Below are 17,897 nucleotides of genomic sequence, written 5' to 3'. Positions count from 1 at the left end.
CTGCCTGAAAGGCCCTTCATCCAATTTTTGCCCTGCCCTGCCCTGCCCTGCCCTGCCCTGACCTGCGAGTAGCCCATGTGACCTTGCCCAGGAAACACATCTGTGAAGAAGGGGCCAGTCCCTCCTTGGGGTTCTGGGCCCCTCCTTCCCATCACCTACTCTCCTGCCCGCTCCAGGCCCTGGTGCCTGGGGATGGGATGTTTCCCACATCTCTGCCCCTCCAGCCCCTCACCCTCAGACCCTGTGGTGGGTGACAGGGCAGTGCAGGGTGAGGGTAGGGTGCAGGTCTGAGAAAATAGCGCTTACAGAGAACAGGCAGTGTTGGAGCTCTTAGGAAAGCCGTCCCGATCCCTCGCTAGTGTGCGGTCCTGGGGTCATCCCGGACCAGTGCCTGTCTAAGCCTGTTCCTCCCCTCACCCCCTGGGTTGGGAGGGGCATCTTGGTAATGGCATCTCCCTGTCCTTCACCAGTGGCCCCACGGCACCCAGGTGGCCACGTGAGCCCTGCTCCACCTCTCTCCCTGCCAGGTGACCATGCCTGCTCTTGGCCGAGCTCTTCTCCAGGCGCTCTGGGCTGGGTGGGTCCTCACCCTCCAGCCCCCTCCACCAGCTGCTTTCAGCCCCAACGACACATTTCTACAGCATTTGGCTCGGGATCCCAGCTCAGGCACCATCTACTTAGGAGCCACCAACTTCCTGTTCCAACTGAGCCCAGGGCTACAGCTGGAGGCCACTGTGCCCACTGGCCCTGTGCTAGATAGCAGGGACTGTCTGCCACCTGTGGTGCCCGAGGAGTGCCCCCAGGCCCAGCTAACAAACAACCTGAACCAGCTGCTCCTGGTGAGCCCAGGGGCCCTGGTGGTGTGCGGGAGCGTGCACCAGGGCGTCTGTGAGCAGCGGCGCCTGGGGCAGCTCGAGCAGCTGCTGCTGCGGCCAGAGCGGCCTGGGGACACCCAGTATGTGGCCGCCAATGACCCTTCGGTCAGCACGGTGGGACTGGTGGCCCAGGGTTTGGCTGGGGAGCCCCTCCTGTTTGTGGGGCGGGGATATACCAGCAGAGGGGTGGGGGGTGGCATCCCTCCCATCACGACCCGGGCCTTGCGGCCGCCGGACCCCCAAGCTGCCTTCTCCTATGAGGAGACCGCCAAGCTGGCTGTGGGCCGCCTCTCTGAGTACAGCCACCACTTCGTGAGCGCCTTCGCACGGGGGGACAGCGCCTACTTCCTGTTCCTGCGGCGGGACCTACAGGCTCAGTCGAGAGCCTTTCGTGCCTACGTGTCCCGTGTGTGCCTCCGGGACCAGCACTACTACTCCTATGTGGAGTTGCCACTGGCCTGCCAGGGTGGCCGCTACGGGCTGATCCAGGCCGCCGCCGTGGCCACCTCCAAGGAAGTGGCGCGGGGGGAGGTGCTCTATGCAGCCTTTTCCTCCGCTGCTCCCCCCACGGTGGGCCGGCCCCCATCGGCAGCAGCGGGGGCCTCTGGGGCCTCTGCCCTCTGCGCCTTCCCCCTGGATGAGGTGGACCGCCTGGCTAACCGCACGCGCGATGCCTGCTACACTCAGGAGGGCCGCACGGAGGACGGGGCCGAGGTGGCCTACATCGAGTATGATGTCAACTCCGACTGTGCACAGTTGCCTGTGGTGAGTCCCAGCACTAATGAGGCCACCGTGAGGCCACTGGCCAGGCATTCGCTGCCAAGCAGCTGTCTGGAGAGTCTGGGAAGCTGGTGGTGGGGTGGGGGCTGGTCAGGTCAATGGATGGTACACGCGTCCTGTGTCTGGGCAGTGGAGGGGGACCTATGGAAACATGACGTTCAGGGGACAGAGAGCTATGCAGGGGGTGCGTGGATTTGGACCAGGCACTGAAGGGGTGGCATTTGCGTGGATGGACTGAGAGGGTGTTTGGGGTTCTGGGCTATAAGGCAGCTCCCTGGAATGTGGGGGAGAGGGGTGGGACCTGTTGTTTTCGGTTCCTGAGCAAGAGGGCAGGCGAGGTTGAGACTTGTTTGGCTTTAGCCTCGGGATGGGTAAAAAAAAGGGAAAAGCCGCACACAGGGGGACTGAGTCAGCGAGGAGGCAGGGCGCAGGTGAGTGGACTCGAGACGAGGGTGCAAGCTGCGAGAGACTTTGGAGACGTCTTCCGGAGAAGGCTGGGTTTGTGCTTACACTGGAGAAAGCAGTTCCCAGGCCAGGGATGGGCGAAGGTGGGGCCCCAGACAGATTGAGATCAAAAGAAGGGGAAGGAGCTACTGAGGACTGTCTGAGGCAGCCGGAGATAAGCCGCCAAGGCAGGGCTAAGGATGCGGCTGTGGGAGATGTTGTCAGGGAGGGCTGGCGGAGAGCCTGGGGGCGGGGACAAGGTTGTCCCAGGAGGCCCTGGGGAGAAGACAGAATTGTTCAGGGAGAGCTGGCAGAGTGCCTGGGGAAGATGCTGGGGTTGTCCAGGAAGATGGAGCAGCAAGGTTATCCAGGGAGGGCTTTACTGGTACTTCCTGCTGCCTGCAGGACACCCTGGATGCTTATCCTTGTGGCTCAGACCACACTCCCAGCCCTATGGCCAGCCGGGTCCCCTTGGAAGCCATGCCAGTTCTAGAGTGGCCAGGGGTTCAGCTAACAGCTGTGGCAGTCACCATGGAGGATGGACACACCATTGCTTTCCTGGGTGACAGTCAAGGGCAGCTGCACAGGGTGAGTCCACAGGAAGTACTGAGCCCTGCTCCAAGGTCTGGAGGGGACAGGCTGCTGGGGATCCAGCCTGGGCAGAGCTACCCCTATGACTCCTGGGGCTGGGATGTGGGACCATGACATGCCCCCAGCCTCAGGCTGGGCGAGATGAATTATGCTCTTCTTGGGGCTGTGTACTGTTTACCTGTGATCCCCCCACTTCTGTCCCAGGGCTGGGTGGTGTGACCTGTACTGCCTAGGAAGAAACCTACCTGTAAATTGCTTCATTGTCAAGAGATAGACGGCCTTGGGCCTTTGGCCATGGGCTTGGGTCTCAGCCCTTGTGGTCTGTGATCTCAGGTCTACTTGGGCCCCGGAAGTGATGGCCACCCATACATCACACAGAGCATCCAGCAGGGGTCTGCCGTGAGCAGAGACCTCACCTTTGATGGGGCCTTTGAACACCTGTATGTCATGACCCAGAGCACGGTGAGTGCCAGGCGTTAGCTGGGACCTGTCCGCCGGGAGGAGCTGTGGGTGGGGCCAGGGATCCCTACACAGGTGAGCCACTGGTGTTTGGACTGCTGACCTCAAGTCCTCTTTGTCATCATAGCTTCTCAAGGTTCCTGTGGCCTCCTGTGCTCAGCACTTGGACTGTGCATCTTGTCTTGCTCACAAGGACCCGTACTGTGGGTGGTGTGTGCTCCTCGGCAGGTCAGTGTCCCACTGACTCCCGACCCCTTCCCCAGCCCCATCCCCGGCCTTGCGTCATTAAAGCTCCTGCATAGTTGCCCTGTCCAGGATTCCTCGTCCTTGACCCTTGACTCTCAGCCCAGACCCCTGGATGTCCCAGGCCCCCACTCTGTCTTCCACCCTGGGTATAAGTGTCTCAGACGCACAGCCTGATGTCATGACCCACTGAGGATTCTGCTTAGGTCTCCAGGATTGTAGGTGTCTCTGCCCCATGAACTGCCAGTGGCCCTATGAGGGTCACAGGCGGACACTGGTCATTCTTGCCCAGGTGCAACCGCCGTTCTGAGTGCTCACGGGGCCAGGGCCCAGAGCTCTGGCTGTGGAGCTTCCAGCCTGAGCTGGGCTGTCTGCAAGTGACAGCCATGAGTCCTGCCAACCTCAGCCGAGAGGAGAGGAAGGAGGTGAATGACCAGAGCAGGCGGCACCCTGGTGGGAGGGTTCTGGCGATGGGTCAACACCTTGGATTTCGGCGACGGGTGTACCAAATGCCACGTGGCCTTGCACGAGTCACTTCTCTTGGGGCCTCGCTTTCTCCACGTGTTACTAACCATGCCCGAGGGTCTCTGTGAAGGCTCTGGGGCTGGGGGCCGCTAGCGCCTGCCCACGTTGGGTACTCCTTAAAGCATGAGCCCTGATCTGCTGCCCAGTGGCTCAGACAGTGTGTCCTGGCCTCTCTCGGCAGGTCTTCCTTTCTGTACCTGACCTGCCACTCCTGTGGCCGGGGGAGTCGTATTCCTGCCACTTTGGGGAACGCCAGAGTCCTGCCCTGCTGACCAGTGCTGGCGTGATGTGCCCCTCCCCAGACCCTAGCGAGGCCCCAGCGCTGCCAAGAGGAGCCGGTGGGTGAGAGAAGGGGCCAGCCCTGGGGCCTGGGAGCCCTGTCCCCTCTTGCTCTAGGCGGTGTGGTTGGAGTGAGGTGTAAATCCAGTGAAAGAGCCCTGAATGAACACCTCTCTCTGGGTCCCGCCACGAGTCCCCAGGCCCCTAAAGTCCCCATTTGGTGCCCCGTGGAGTATGTTTCCCCAAACCTGGGTGCCCTTCCCCCATTTGGGGCGTTGACCTCACTGTGTGTGATCTGAGGACCTGGGCTGGGGGCCGAGTGCCCCTCCCCACTTCTCAGCCGTGGCCCTCTCTCCCTCTCTGCAGACCACGTCTCTGTGAGCGTGGAGCTCAGGTTCGGTGCCGTTCTGATCGCCAAAGCGCCTCTGTCCTTCTATGACTGCATGGCTGTCGCTGAGCTCCACCCATCTGCGCAGTGAGTCCCTCACCCTGAACCCCAGGCCTGGGGCTGTCCTGTGGCGACTCCTGCCCCAAAGCTGTGCTCTGTGCAGGTGCCAGGCCTGCGTGAGCAGCCGCTGGGGGTGTAACTGGTGTGTCTGGCAGCACCTGTGCACGCACAAGGCTTCGTGTGATGCCGGGCCTGTGGTGGTCAGCCAACAGGTGAGCATGACTCCGGGCTGGGCCACACGAGGGGTTCGGGTCCCCTCGTAAGGGTTTCTCGGATCGCCTGGGGTCTGTGTGCCTCCCTGCCTACATGAGGCTCGGTCGTGAGCACCTGAGCTGCGGTGTGTGACGGACTCACTGGAGAAGGCTGTCGCCGTCCTGTCTGTTTCGAGAGAGGACGTTTGTAGCTGAGCGGCGGGGAGGTCTGAGCCTGGAGCCCCCGCTCAGCACAGATGCCCCGAGCCGCCCTCCCCTTTTCTCCTTTGGAAAATTAATGGGCTGTTTTTGTTTCTCTTTTCCTTGGCCTCCTTTTCTCTTAACACGCCCTTCGCCTGCCTGCTGCCTGCTCCCGTGTCTGCCTGCTGAGTGGCCCTTCCTACCTTCCTCTGCCTCCCCTTCAGAGCTCGCTTCTCTCCCCAGCCCCTCCTGCGAGAGATGCACCCAGCCCCTTCCCACCTGTAGCCCCCAAGGCCATGGTCACCCCTGCTCCTGACACCCTTCCCATGAAGCCTGGGCTTTCCTCCCCAGCCACAGCTTCGGATCTCCCACCCGGGGCCAGGCCTTCCCTGCTCCACCCCTGGGGGCCACGGGCAGGTCCCAGCCCCACACCTGCCTCAGCCTCCACAGAGTCACTGCTCCATGAGGAGCCTCTCCCTCCCAGCCCCCCAGGCAGACCTGGCACCGCTGTCCCTACTCTCACTGACTTCGGACCCATGGCCACACCCGAGGACCTCTCGGCCTCCCACCCATCACCCTCAGATGCAGCGGCACTGTCCCCTGCCCCTGCAGACCCGGGCCCTGAGGCCTTCCCCTCTGCGGCACCCCTAGATCAGCCCCCCAGCACTGCTCCTGCTGTCACTTTCCCAGGGGCCGCTGGCTCCACGAAGCCCACTCTGGACTGGCTCATGAGAGAAGGCGGCGAGCTGCCCGAGGCGGACAAATGGATGGGGGGTGACACACCCGCCTTCTCCACTTCCACCCTCCTCTCAGGTGATGGAGACTCGGCCGAGCACGAGGGCCCTCCTGCCCCCCTCATCCTCCTGTCCAGCCTGGACTACCAGTACGACAGCCCCGGGCTCTGGGAGCTGGTGAGGCCCAGCCCAGGAAGGAGGCCTCGGGGGCGGGGAGTGGGGCAGGCGCAGCCCCACGCCAGCCCGGCGCCCGGGGTTCTATGTGGGAGAGAGCCGAGGTGGCGGGGTGAGCCCCATAGGCTGCCTTGCCCTTGGTGCCTGCAGGAAGAGGTGAACTGGGGGGCAGGCGCCTGCCCTTGCGTGGAGAGCGTTCAGGGCTCCATGCTGATGCCGGTTCACGTGGAGCGAGAAGTCCGGCTGCTGGCCAGGAACCTGCACCTCTTCCAGGTGAGCGTGTCCTGCTTGCAGGTGCCGCTGTGGCCTCTTTGGCTGTTGGCAAACTATGTGTAAGGCCTGGGGAGTGAGGAGAGCACATGGCCCCAGGCCTCTGTCCCACCCAGGTGCTATGCTGGGGGTCTGTAGGGCTCGCCGGTCCTGGCTCTCGGAGCTGCGCCGACAGCCGTGTCCTCCACCCTCAGGACAGCCCAGGAGACAACAATGAGTGTGTGATGGAGCTGGAGGGCCGTGAGGTGGTGGTGGAGGCCCAGGTCGAGTGTGAGCCGCCTCCGGATACCCGGTGTCATGTCACGTGCCAGCGGCACCAGGTACAGGTCATAAGTGCCTGGGTGGGCAAGGGCGCATGGCCATGAGCCGGCTACCAACTTTAGCTGGCTGCACCACACTCATCCCAGCTCAGGCCCTGACCCTGTGACCCCTAGAGTCTTGGTACTCCCTCTCTGACCTCCGATCCCGTGTCCTCTGGGGTCCCCGTATCCCAGCTCTGAGCTTTCACCCTACAGCCCCACGGGTTCCCTTCACTCCGTTTCTGCCTCTTGATTCCGTGTCCCCGAGAGGTCTCGGTAGCCCTGACCTCTGACCCTGTGGCCCCATGGGTTCCCTGCACCCTAACTCTGACCTCTGACCGTGTGTTCCCATAGCGAGTCATTTCGGTCCTTTCTCTGAGTGCCCCTTCCCAGGCCTGATGCCTCCCTTAGCCCTAGACTCTGACTGGACTCCCATTTCTTCAGCTCAGCTACGAGGCTCTGCAGCCAGAGCTCCACGTGGGGCTGTTTCTGCGTCAGGCTGGCCATCTGCGTGTGGACAGTGCCGACGGGCTGCACGGTGAGCTACCTGGGGCTCCTGGTACTGGCTGGTGGCAATAGGGCTCCTCCAGGCCTGCCTCTCACATTTGTCTCTGCCACCCCCAGTGGTACTATACGACTGCTCCGTGGGACACGGGGACTGCAGCCGCTGCCAAACTGCCATGCCCCAGTATGGCTGTGTGTGGTGCAAAGGGGCGCATTCACGTTGCGTGGCCCGGGAGGCCTGTGGCAAGGTGGACACTGTGGCCACCCAGTGCCCTGCACCCCTCATCCACTCGGTGTGTTGAAATGCTGGGGCGTCCCTTCCTCGCTGCTGCCTTTAGAGGGAAGATGGGCTGCTGTGGGTTCAGGGGGCTCAAGGCGGGGAGGCTGGGGCCATCCCTTCATGCGGCCAGGGGTCGACAGGCAGAGTGAGCACTCCTTGTCCTGGAACAGGTGGAGCCACTGACTGGGCCTGTAGACGGAGGCACCCGTGTCACCGTCCGGGGCTCCAACCTGGGCCGACATGTGCAGGACGTGCAGGACACGGTCAGGGTGGCTGGAGTGCCCTGCGTGGTGGACGCGCAGGAGTACGAGGTCTCCAGCAGGTGAGCTATCTGGGCCACATGAGCAGGGCACACCTTGTGGGTGCTGTGGTTGGCTTTCCTGCTCAGGGCTGCCCCCACCCCCGCCCCCTGTCCTTGGTTCTGGTCATAGTGCCTCAGTGCCGGGGTTCCTGTCATGCACGGACCTGCAACTTCCTGGCCTGGGCTGCTCGGGGGCGGTCATTCCTGGCCCTGGAACCCAGCCACTGCCCAGAGCCGACAAGTGGTTCTGTTTCCTGACTCCGCCTGTGCGTTTTCACTGGCTTTCTGAGTGACCTTGGAGGTAGTCGTGGTAGCAGGGGTCTAATGGGCAGGCTCCTCCAGAGAGCAGACTTGTGGCACACCTGCCCCTCTGTCCAGTCCCTGGGACCCCTGCTGTGGTCTCAGGGTTTGTGGCTAACGGAGGTTCTGGCTTGTGATAACCTGGCTGGCAGTTGCAGGGTCCCCAAAATGCATACATGGGACATCCTCAAGGAGATATCCACTAGCAGCGAGTCCCAAACATGGCCGAATGTCAGGATTACCTGGACAGCCTGTCCACAGCACCCCCAGAGCAGATCCTTACACTCAGCCATGGAGATCTGAGGGCTGTGGGCCCGCGTTAGGACTTGGTAATCTGTGATTTAAACATGGTGTTGCTAGAGCATGTAGTTTTTCTCCTAAACGTGTTATGACTGAGAACTTTAGGTGACCATCTAGACTGTTAATGATTCTAGAACCGCGAGACTAAAGCAATTGATGAAACGACTTATGAAATGATGAAAATATATTCTGGCGGAAGCCTCTCCTGGATAGTTCACACATCTCAGAGTATTTGCAGTGACTGTGACAATGTCACAGAGTTAAGACACTGCAGGCTTCACACCCTGGAACTTAATTTGCCCCAAACTTCTGTTTTCTGGCTAAGAACCAGCATTTTCTTAGATTGCTCGCTTTCCGTTCACGTTTATGCGCTGTCTTGACTAGAGGCTTTCAGGGACCGTGTTTCACGAGGAAATCAAATTTCCACCACTTTGCAAGTGGTGCTGGGCAGACGGTGATGGCAGGCGGTTGGGCCCACTCATCAGCTCAGAAACTCACCCCCACAAGCAGCCTTCCAGGGTTTCTTTGTAAATTTGTGCCACACAGAGAAATTTCTCTTTGCGAGGGGGCTGTGGGGTTGGGCTAAATGATTGAAACCACACATGTTAATTCAGATGAGCTTCCTGGTGGGCCCTAAGGAATTCCCTCTGAAGCAAGAGGATTTCTGTCAATCTTGTGGAGGATGGGGAGTGGGGAGACCATCTGTTTTGGGGCAGGGAGGGTCAGCCGGGTCAGTTTGAGGGGCCTTTGGTATGGCCTGACACTCCAGCCTGCCCTGTGCCCACAGCCTTGTGTGTATCACTGAGGCCAGCAGGGAGGAGGTGGCAGGCGCTGTGACGGTGGAGGTGCCAGGAAGAGGACGCGGCATCTCAGAACACGACTTTGCCTACCAGGTGCCTGACTGCTGAGCTCCCCCAGCTGCCGATGGGCCACCCGCTCTGTCGGTTCCTTCTAGCCCATTTGGCTTCACTGCCCTGGGCTCCCCACCCCAGGGCCTTCTCGTCCGCTTCGGGCCCCCGTCACTCTGTTTTTTGGCCTGATGCCTGTCTGTCTCTCCCTGTGCCCCTTCCCATAGGACCCAAAGGTGCATTCCATCTTCCCGTCACGAGGCCCCAGGGCTGGGGGCACCCGCCTCACCCTGCATGGCTCTAAGCTCCTGACTGGGCGGCTGGAGGACATCCAAGTGGTAGTTGGAGACCAGCCTTGTCACCTGTGAGGGCTGCTTCCTCATTCAGCAAAAATCCATGCACTGCGAGGAGAAGACGGAGGGGTGGGGTACTGGGGCGAGCGGAAACCGGGAGAGGGCCGAGTTTGCTCTATCGGAAAGTGGGTAGACCCTTCTGAAGCCAGAGTCGTTATGGGAATGCAGCTTCCAGGGGCCCGAGGAGACGGCAGTCAGCACCGAAGGGGAGTGAGCTGGGGCCCGAGTGGGTCATGTGTCCTGGGATCATCCCTGTCCCCCTCCTGGGCCCCCTCCGGCCAGCCTGGCCTGCCTTCCACTCCTGCCTCCCTTCCCCAGGCTGTTGGAGCAGCAGGCGGAGCAGCTGCGGTGTGAGACCAGCCCAAACCCCACGCCCACCACGCTCCCTGTGGCGGTGCGGTTTGGGGCCACTGAGCGGAGGCTTCAACACAGCCAGTTCGAGTATACATTAGACCCCAACATCACCTCTGCTGGCCCCACGAAGAGTTTCCTCAGGTGTTGGGCCAAGGGCGTGGCTGCATGGCATGTGGCAGGGAGGTCCTTGCGGGTCCAGTACCCGGGTGGTTTGCAGGGCTTTCTTGCTGATGGGGAGGGGGCCATGGAGCTTTGGCCTGGGGATGAGCTACCTTCGCTGGGACTGGGCTGTGCTTTAAAGCCCGGTTCTCATCAGCCATGAGTGGCTCACGGGCTGTGTTGCAGTGGAGGACGTGAGATATGGGTCCGTGGCCAGAATTTGGATGTGGTGCAGACGCCGAGAATCCGAGTGACCGTGGCCCCAGGAGCACTTCGGCTGGACCAGGGGCCCGGCCAGAGGCACCGCGTGATCCTGGAGACAGCATGCGCCCCCGGAGCCTCCTGTGGCGGTCATCACGTAGGACACCGTGGGCATCCCTACCTGTACTGGGCTAGCTGTCATCCATCTCTCCCCTACACCCTGCCCTGTGGACAGCCGTGGGTGGCGGGTACCATTTTGCTGGGCCCCCTTTCTGCACACCCCTGCAACTGATCCTCCCCTTTCGTCCCTCCTTCTGCCCCAGTTTGAGGAGCCATGCCATGTAAACTCCTCCCAGCTCCTCATGTGCCACACGCCTGCCCTCCCGAGCCTGCCCGACGACCCCTGGGTCCGGGTGGAATTTGTCCTTGACAACCTGGTCTTTGACTTTGCAACGCTGAACCCCACGCCCTTCTCCTATGAGGTCGACCCCACTCTGCGGCCCCTCAACCCTGAGGATCCCACCACGCCGTTCCGGCACAAGCCCGGAAGCGTGCTCTCTGTGGAGGTACTGCTCCCGCTCGGACGTGGCGAGACCCATGACCCTTCACTCTGCTGGATAGTATTGCTATGTGTGGTGGAGGGGAGCGTGATGGCAGAGCAGGGGCCGGTGGACGGACCTGGCTCCTCGCCTTTTGGGAGGGGGCTGGCGGTGGGGTGCCTAGCCTGAAGCACCTGATAGGGGCCTGGGTCCTGACATTCCATAGCAAGCATCTGAGTGACAAAACATAGATGATGTGGCAGACACAGTAGGTGCATGGCATGGTACACAGTAGGTGCATGGGCTAATGCCCGTTTGACAGCCTCCTGCAGACACACACTTGACATGCATTCTGGCACGTGCAGTAAGTGGGCATTCTGAAAGGCCATAGACAACCTGTCACTGGCCTGGTGGGCCAGCACACACAAGTAGGGGCCCTGATTCTGTTAGGAAACTGGGAAGAATTTAGGACCTTATAATTTCCAGACTTTGAGCTCTGGAGAAGTTAAGACTTGAGAAAGAAGGATAGGGAAGGGCAGAAAAGGGTCGGGGTGGGGGTGGCACCTTGGAAGACACCACAGGACTGTCATCCCACGTGCAGGGGGAGAGGTGCCGAGGCTCCTGCTCCTAGGGGCGAGTCTCAGGACCATCCCCCCACATTTGGGGAAATAAGCCCTGACTGACCACCAGCTCCTCCTCTCAGGGAAGAGTTCTGAGTGATCGATCAGTGACCCCGTGTTCCAGGGAGAGAATCTGGACCTTGCGATGTCCAAGGAGGAGGTCGTGGCCATGATCGGGGAGGGCCCCTGCGTGGTGAAGACGCTGACCTGGAACCACCTGTACTGTGAGCCCCCTGCAGAGCAGCCTCTGCCCCGGCACCACGCCCTCCGGGAGGCACCTGACGCTTTGCCTGAGTTCACGGTCAGTGGGCAGGCCCTGGGCTGGGCCAGGCATGGGGCATGCGCTGAAACCTTGCTCACAGGTGGCTCCCCATGCAGGTGCAGATGGGCAACCTGCACTTTTCCCTGGGCCACGTGCAGTATGATGGCGAGAGCCCCGTGGCTTTTCCCATGGCAGCCCAGGTGGGCTTGGGGGCGGGTACCTCTCTCCTGGCTCTGGGAGTCATCATCATTGTCCTCATGTACAGGTGGGTGCCGCTACATGTGGCTGGGTTGGGACAGGGAGTGGGGTGTGGCTGGATTGGGAAGGGGCAGACTAGACCAGGGGTCTACAAACATTTCCTGTAAAAGCCAGAGTAAACGTTTTAGGCTTTGTAGGCTAGGCGGTCTGAGTTGCGAGTGTCCAGTTCTGCCATTATAGCACAAAAGGAGCCACAGACAGTATGCAAACACACAGGCATGGCTGTGCTCCAATAAATCTTTATTTACAAAAACAGGTCATGAGTGTATTTGGCTTGGTTATAGTTTGCTGATCCCTGGGCTAAATTGTTCTGGGCTAGACAGGACGTGGGTGACCGTGACTTGTCTGGGATGGGACAGGCTAAATTATCCTGGCCTAGGCCTTGGCTTGGCTGGGCATGGCGGGGTCAGACTGCTGGCCTAGGCAGGCCTGGGCCAGGTGGGACCTGCAAGGGCTCTGGCCTCCTCTAGCCCTTCCCTTCCTGACCTTGGTGCTGAGCAGAAGGAAGAGCAAGCAGGCCCTGAGAGACTATAAGAAGGTCCAGATCCAGCTGGAGAACCTGGAGAGCAGTGTGCGGGACCGCTGCAAGAAGGAGTTCACAGGTGAGGCTGCGGACAAGGGGCTGCGGGCCCCAGGGCTCAGCCCAGGCCAGCTCCCGTCACACGGGCCGGGCCCCGGCTTCTCTGCTCAACAGACCTCATGACGGAGATGACGGATCTCACCAGTGACCTCCTGGGCAGCGGCATCCCCTTCCTTGACTACAAGCTGTATGCCGAAAGGGTCTTCTTTCCTGGGCACCAGGAGTCGCCCTTGCACCGGGACCTGGGTGTGCCTGAGAGCAGGCGACCGACCGTGGAGCAGGGGCTGGGGCAGCTCTCCAATCTGCTCAACAGCAAGCTCTTCCTCACCAAGGTGCGGCCCCGCCCCCAGCCCCGCCCCACACCTGGTGCCCCGCCCCGCCCCCTCTTCACCCTTCGGTTTCTAAACCACCTCTTCCCGCCACCCGTCCCCTCGCCCTGGCGCCAGTTCATCCACACTCTGGAGAGCCAGCGCACGTTCTCCGCTCGGGACCGCGCCTACGTGGCCTCTCTGCTCACCGTGGCTCTGCATGGGAAGCTCGAGTACTTCACCGACATCCTGCGCACCCTGCTCAGTGACCTGGTGGCCCAGTATGTGGCTAAGAACCCTAAGCTGATGCTGCGCAGGTCCGTGTGGGTGTCGGAAGCGGTGGGGGCCGGGTGGCTGTGGACAGCTGGAGCCAGGAGCTGCGTCAGGACCTCTGGGGCCCGGGGGTCTGCCAAGAGAGTCCCATGGCCCCATCTGCTGACCCTGCACCCCACCCCCAACTTCCCTGTTTCTGTCATCCCAGGACAGAGACCGTGGTGGAGAAGCTGCTCACCAATTGGATGTCCATCTGCCTCTACACTTTCGTCAGGGTGAGGGAGGCAGGTGGGCGGGGCTGTCCTCCGGGGCGGGGCAGGGCTCTGAGCCCACCCATCCCCCCGCCCCACCCACCCGAAGCCTGCACACTCCTGCCCAGCATGTCCTCCGTCACCTCGAGCTGTCAGGGCTCTGAGCCCACGCAGCCCACCCAGCCCCCGCCCCACCCCCTGCCCAGCATGTCCTCCATCACCTCAAGCTGTCCGCGCCTGCATGTCGTCAGGGGGTGTGTCCTGTACCCCTCTGCCCTGTGCTTTTCACCTGTCCCAGGGCTCTAACTGCCTGCTCGTCCGCCAGGACGCGGTGGGGGAGCCTCTGTACATGCTCTTCCGTGGAATTAAGCATCAGGTGGACAAGGGGCCAGTGGACAGCGTGACTGGCAAAGCCAAATACACCCTGAATGACAACCGCCTTCTCAGAGAGGACGTGGAGTACCGTCCCCTGGTGAGGGAGGGAGCATATGTGCTCATGTGTGTCGGTCTCGGTGAGGGCGAGGGTGGTGAGTGTGTGCGATTGTGTGTGGGTGTCTGTGTCTGGGGATAGGGCCGGTCTGACCTCCGGCTGGCAGTGGGAGAGCGGCTTTTGAGACTAGCTTAGCAGGGTAGAAGCTTGAGGGCCAGACCTGGAGGATAGGCCCTCAAAAGGTGCCCAGGCTGGGGATGCAGTCAAGGTGGCCACAACCAGCCCAGCCCGGCTCTGGCCCAAGTCCTTGCTTTGCCAGGGCCTGAGTTTTTGCCAGAACATGGCCTCGGTGTCCTGCCAGGGATACTGTGCCCACCAAACTGGGAGCCACCCTGGCAGACCTGCCCATCACATCCCTCTGGGTTGGCTTTCTCCTTAGTGACCCACCCGAGGTTCCTTTGGGAAAATCTCAGTCAGGGTCTGCCGGACCTGTGCCTCTCTGGCTGGCGGGGACCTCCCTCACGTGCCTCAGCCTGACCAGCTGAGCCAGGAGCCTGGGGACCAAGTTAAGGGGGACTCGTGCTCACTCACTGTTTCTGCCCTTCACCCCGTAGATATTTACTAGTGCCCTATGCCAGGTGCTGGGGCCACAGTGGAGGGCGCCGCTGTCCCTGGGGGAGGCAGGCAGGTGAAGAGACAAGAAGTAGGGACTGTTTGGTGTTTGGTGGTCGGAAGCAGTGGCTTCCTCGTGGGTTGTCTCTGCCCTTGGCCTTGTGCTTGGGTCATCCTGCATGTGGCCTGAGCCGTGACCGCTCCCGTGGTTCCTGTGTAGACCTTGAATGCTCTGTTGGCTGTGGGGCCTGGTGCAGGAGAGGCCCAGGGCGTGCCTGTGAAGGTCCTGGACTGCGACACCATCTCCCAGGCCAAGGAGAAGATGCTGGACCAGCTCTACAAAGGAGTGCCTGTCACCCAGCGGCCAGACCCCCGCACCCTGGATGTCGGTGAGGGCACAGACGAAGGGTGGCCTGGGGACCACCTGAGCCAGAGTTAGGGCTGGGCTGGTCCTGGAGGCAGCTGTCATCCAGTAGGGGTGGGACACTGAGTTGGCAGAACTGGGCTCTACAGGCTGACCTCACCTGTAGAGGGGCATCTGCTTACGATCTTTGGAGATGTGGCATGGGGCTGCTCCTGATGGTGGAGCCTGTGTCCCTGTGGAGGAAGAGACAAGTTCCACTTCAGGAAGGGTGTCCTAGAAGCGCTGGCTGGACCAAGTCCCACCTTGTCCTTGCAGAGTGGCGGTCTGGGGTGGCCGGGCACCTCATTCTTTCTGATGAGGATGTGACTTCTGAGGTCCAGGGTCTGTGGAGGCGCCTGAACACCCTGCAGCATTACAAGGTGGGAGGGGTGGGAGCTGGGGGAGGGGCGTGGTGGGATGGGGCTGGTGCAGGGGTCACCGGCTATCGTCAGCAGGTCCCAGACGGAGCAACTGTGGCCCTGGTCCCCTGCCTCACCAAGCACGTTCTCCGGGAAAACCAGGATTATGTCTCTGGAGAGAGTGAGTACCCGCCTCCCCACCACGGCCCTTGGCCCTTGCTCTGCCCAGTCCCCAGTAACAGGCAAAGGGCCTCTGGACCTCAGGGCGGCTTGTGTCTATGCCCCTTCCGTCCAGAGAAGCCCTCTGCCAAGTGCCCCCAACCCTGGGCATTGGCCCGACCCCAGCACCCAGGGGAGGGGGCACCCGATGAGGGATGACAAGCTGGGGAGTTTTGGCACAGGGACCCCAATGCTGGAGGATGTGGACGAAGGGGGCATCCGGCCCTGGCACCTGGTGAAGCCAAGCGAGGAGCCAGAGCCGCCCAGGCCACGGAGGGGCAGCCTGCGGGGCGGGGAGCGCGAGCGAGCCAAGGCCATCCCCGAGATCTACCTGACCCGCCTGCTGTCCATGAAGGTGGGGCGCGGAAGGACAGGCGGTGGGGTCTGGGCGTGGTGTGGGGGCTCACACAGGCCTAGTGCCGCAAGGCGGCTGGGCTGGGGCTGAGGTCCCCTTGCTGACCAGCACCCCGGTCCATCCCCTCCCCACAGGGCACCCTGCAGAAGTTTGTGGACGACCTGTTCCAGGTAATCCTCAGCACCAGCCGCCCCGTGCCCCTTGCCATTAAGTACTTCTTTGACCTGCTGGACGAGCAGGCCCAGCAGCATGGCATCTCCGACCAGGACACTGTCCACATCTGGAAGACCAACAGGTGGGCGTGAGGGCAGGTGGGCCAGGGGTGCGGGCTCTCCTCTCCACCTCCGCAGCACGCTCACCAGCCTCACCTGCCCTGCCGCAGCCTGCCGCTGAGGTTCTGGATCAACATCATCAAAAACCCCCAGTTTGTGTTCGATGTGCAGACGTCTGATAACATGGATGCGGTGCTCCTGGTCATCGCGCAGACCTTCATGGATGCCTGCACTCTGGCCGACCACAAGCTGGGCCGGGTGAGCAGGCCGGGTTGAGGGGGACATGGAGGCTATGGGGGGTAGAGGACAGCGTGGTCCGAGGCTGGGCAGAGCTGTGCATGCACACGGGACTCCAGCCTTTCCTAGAAGGTCAAGGAGGAAGGTCCAGGGAAGAACTGTGCCTCCAGGCCCCAGGCCAGGCTTTGCCCACGGGGTTCCTTGGAGGTGGCTGTTTCTCAGTATTAAGGATGAGCAAGGGCAGGGGTTGCTGTGCAGCCTGAGGGTGCAGCGGGGAGGGGAGGGGGAAGGGCCACTAGCTGAGGGCTTACCCTGAGGGGGAAATGGGAGCCACTGAAGGCCTGGGAACAGGCTGGGGAGGTGGGTGGATGTCACACCTGAGAGTTGGGTGGGGCCTTCTGGCAGTCGTGCAATGGGCTGACTGGGGCCCGGAGTCCAGGGAGGAAGCTCTGTCCTCGGGAAGGACAATGGCCAGGTTCAAGACGGGCAAGAGGGTGCGGGCAAGCAGGAGCTGCGGGTTGGATGTGGGGAATGAGGAAGCAGAAGAGGTCACGTGGCACCCCTGGGCCTCTGGCTGTGATGAGCTCACACTTGAAGGAGGTGAGCCTGGGGTGGGGGGTGGGGCGCCAGGTGGTTTCCAGGTGGAGAGACAGGATTCTATGATCTCAAGGCAGCTCCAGGCAGCCGGGTGGGTTTGAATCCTGAGGGCGGTGGAGGTGTCTGCCTGTGAGTACAGTGCAGAGAGGGTCCGGGGGGTGAGGGGAGGGGTGCCAGGCCTGGAGGGTGGCGTGACAAGGGGAGCTAGCTGGGAAGCAGAGAAAATAAGCGCTCAGGGCCGTCTAGTAGCACAGAGGGTGGGGCTGTGTTGTCACCGTGGTCAGAGCCCAGAGAGTCCCATGACAGATACGGATCACCTGTGCAACTGCTCAGGCACCCAGCGGGCAGGTGGGTGATCAAGGCCAAGGCGCAGGCTCTCACAGGTGTGAGAACAGGGCTCTGCTTAGCCCCGTCCAGGCACAGTTGCCCTGTGACCTCTTGAGAGGTATATTTCTCTGAAGAAACAAAATGGCCAGTTCCACTCTGTAGTGCTGTCTCTGGAGTGCCATTTTTGCTCTGCGTGCTCTCATTGTTCTGCCTGCGAGGCACTGAGCACCACAGGGCCACAGCGGGACCCAGCGGCCACCTCCACGGTGGATGCTATGTGGTGGCTGGGTGTTCTGCCTGATCTTCACACCGCCTTCCCTTCCCAACAAAACGGCAAATGCTTCCTGGGTAGCTCAGCAATAGCCAAATGCGTCCCCCACGGAGAGCTGGCGAGAAGGCACGCATCCTGCCTCGGGCCCAAGGCTCGCATCCCTGCCTCACCCTTCCAGCAGCGTCAGGATGAGGCAGCAGGTCCCCAGAACGGAAGCGTGCTGCCCCGAGCCCACCGCCGCCAGGGCAGGGCTGGGAGTGGACCGTAGTTCGGTGGAAGAGGATACGTCTGGGTGTGTTAAAATCGTGGGCTCTGATCCGAGAGACTTGCTTCAGATCCCAGCTCAGCTACTCAGGAGTGACGTGGTCTGGGCGATTCATTTCCTGGCTCAGTTTCCTGATTTTAAAATTACGCACGTGGGGAACGGACAGCACGGGGGGAAGCAGCATAGGGCTGCACGCGGACTGCCCCCTTCCCGCCCTGCATGCCAGTCCCCTGCTGGATCCAGGTGGAGGCATGCGGGCGGAGCTGAGAAATGACCTTGGAATAATCTGGGGAAAAGTTCAAGGGAACATCAGTGGAAGGGAGAGAGTAGAGGAGGTCATTGCAGA

At 61.6% G+C, this 17,897-nt stretch overlaps 1 protein-coding gene across 2 annotated transcripts in view; it reads left to right on the top strand.

The window, feature by feature from the left end:
• Nucleotides 1–17,897, top strand: part of PLXNB1 (plexin B1) — a 26,231-nt gene that overhangs the window by 4,897 nt on the left and 3,437 nt on the right. The window contains exons 3-34 of one of the 2 annotated variants that reach the window (XM_006909053.3): nucleotides 528–1,640; nucleotides 2,505–2,687; nucleotides 3,024–3,152; nucleotides 3,277–3,377; nucleotides 3,685–3,817; nucleotides 4,099–4,255; nucleotides 4,563–4,671; nucleotides 4,748–4,856; nucleotides 5,261–5,947; nucleotides 6,095–6,217; nucleotides 6,409–6,534; nucleotides 6,958–7,051; nucleotides 7,138–7,310; nucleotides 7,468–7,619; nucleotides 8,986–9,091; nucleotides 9,274–9,410; nucleotides 9,718–9,894; nucleotides 10,099–10,270; nucleotides 10,437–10,679; nucleotides 11,397–11,573; nucleotides 11,651–11,799; nucleotides 12,294–12,394; nucleotides 12,487–12,704; nucleotides 12,819–12,997; nucleotides 13,162–13,228; nucleotides 13,530–13,676; nucleotides 14,467–14,635; nucleotides 14,926–15,029; nucleotides 15,105–15,189; nucleotides 15,410–15,582; nucleotides 15,717–15,877; nucleotides 15,965–16,112. In XM_006909053.3, coding sequence (XP_006909115.1) covers nucleotides 534–1,640; nucleotides 2,505–2,687; nucleotides 3,024–3,152; nucleotides 3,277–3,377; nucleotides 3,685–3,817; nucleotides 4,099–4,255; nucleotides 4,563–4,671; nucleotides 4,748–4,856; nucleotides 5,261–5,947; nucleotides 6,095–6,217; nucleotides 6,409–6,534; nucleotides 6,958–7,051; nucleotides 7,138–7,310; nucleotides 7,468–7,619; nucleotides 8,986–9,091; nucleotides 9,274–9,410; nucleotides 9,718–9,894; nucleotides 10,099–10,270; nucleotides 10,437–10,679; nucleotides 11,397–11,573; nucleotides 11,651–11,799; nucleotides 12,294–12,394; nucleotides 12,487–12,704; nucleotides 12,819–12,997; nucleotides 13,162–13,228; nucleotides 13,530–13,676; nucleotides 14,467–14,635; nucleotides 14,926–15,029; nucleotides 15,105–15,189; nucleotides 15,410–15,582; nucleotides 15,717–15,877; nucleotides 15,965–16,112 — 6,096 coding nt within the window. In that variant the 5' untranslated portion in view covers nucleotides 528–533. Of the gene's footprint in view, nucleotides 1–527; nucleotides 1,641–2,504; nucleotides 2,688–3,023; nucleotides 3,153–3,276; nucleotides 3,378–3,684; nucleotides 3,818–4,098; nucleotides 4,256–4,562; nucleotides 4,672–4,732; nucleotides 4,857–5,260; nucleotides 5,948–6,094; nucleotides 6,218–6,408; nucleotides 6,535–6,957; nucleotides 7,052–7,137; nucleotides 7,311–7,467; nucleotides 7,620–8,985; nucleotides 9,092–9,273; nucleotides 9,411–9,717; nucleotides 9,895–10,098; nucleotides 10,271–10,436; nucleotides 10,680–11,396; nucleotides 11,574–11,650; nucleotides 11,800–12,293; nucleotides 12,395–12,486; nucleotides 12,705–12,818; nucleotides 12,998–13,161; nucleotides 13,229–13,529; nucleotides 13,677–14,466; nucleotides 14,636–14,925; nucleotides 15,030–15,104; nucleotides 15,190–15,409; nucleotides 15,583–15,716; nucleotides 15,878–15,964; nucleotides 16,113–17,897 lie in introns of both variants that reach the window. The other variant, XM_025044837.1, reaches the window with a different exon arrangement.

Source organism: Pteropus alecto, unplaced genomic scaffold (genome assembly GCF_000325575.1).
Source record: "Pteropus alecto unplaced genomic scaffold, ASM32557v1 scaffold53, whole genome shotgun sequence".
NCBI classification, from domain to species: Eukaryota; Metazoa; Chordata; class Mammalia; order Chiroptera; family Pteropodidae; genus Pteropus; species Pteropus alecto.
This window is presented reverse-complemented; position numbering and strand designations above follow the sequence as displayed.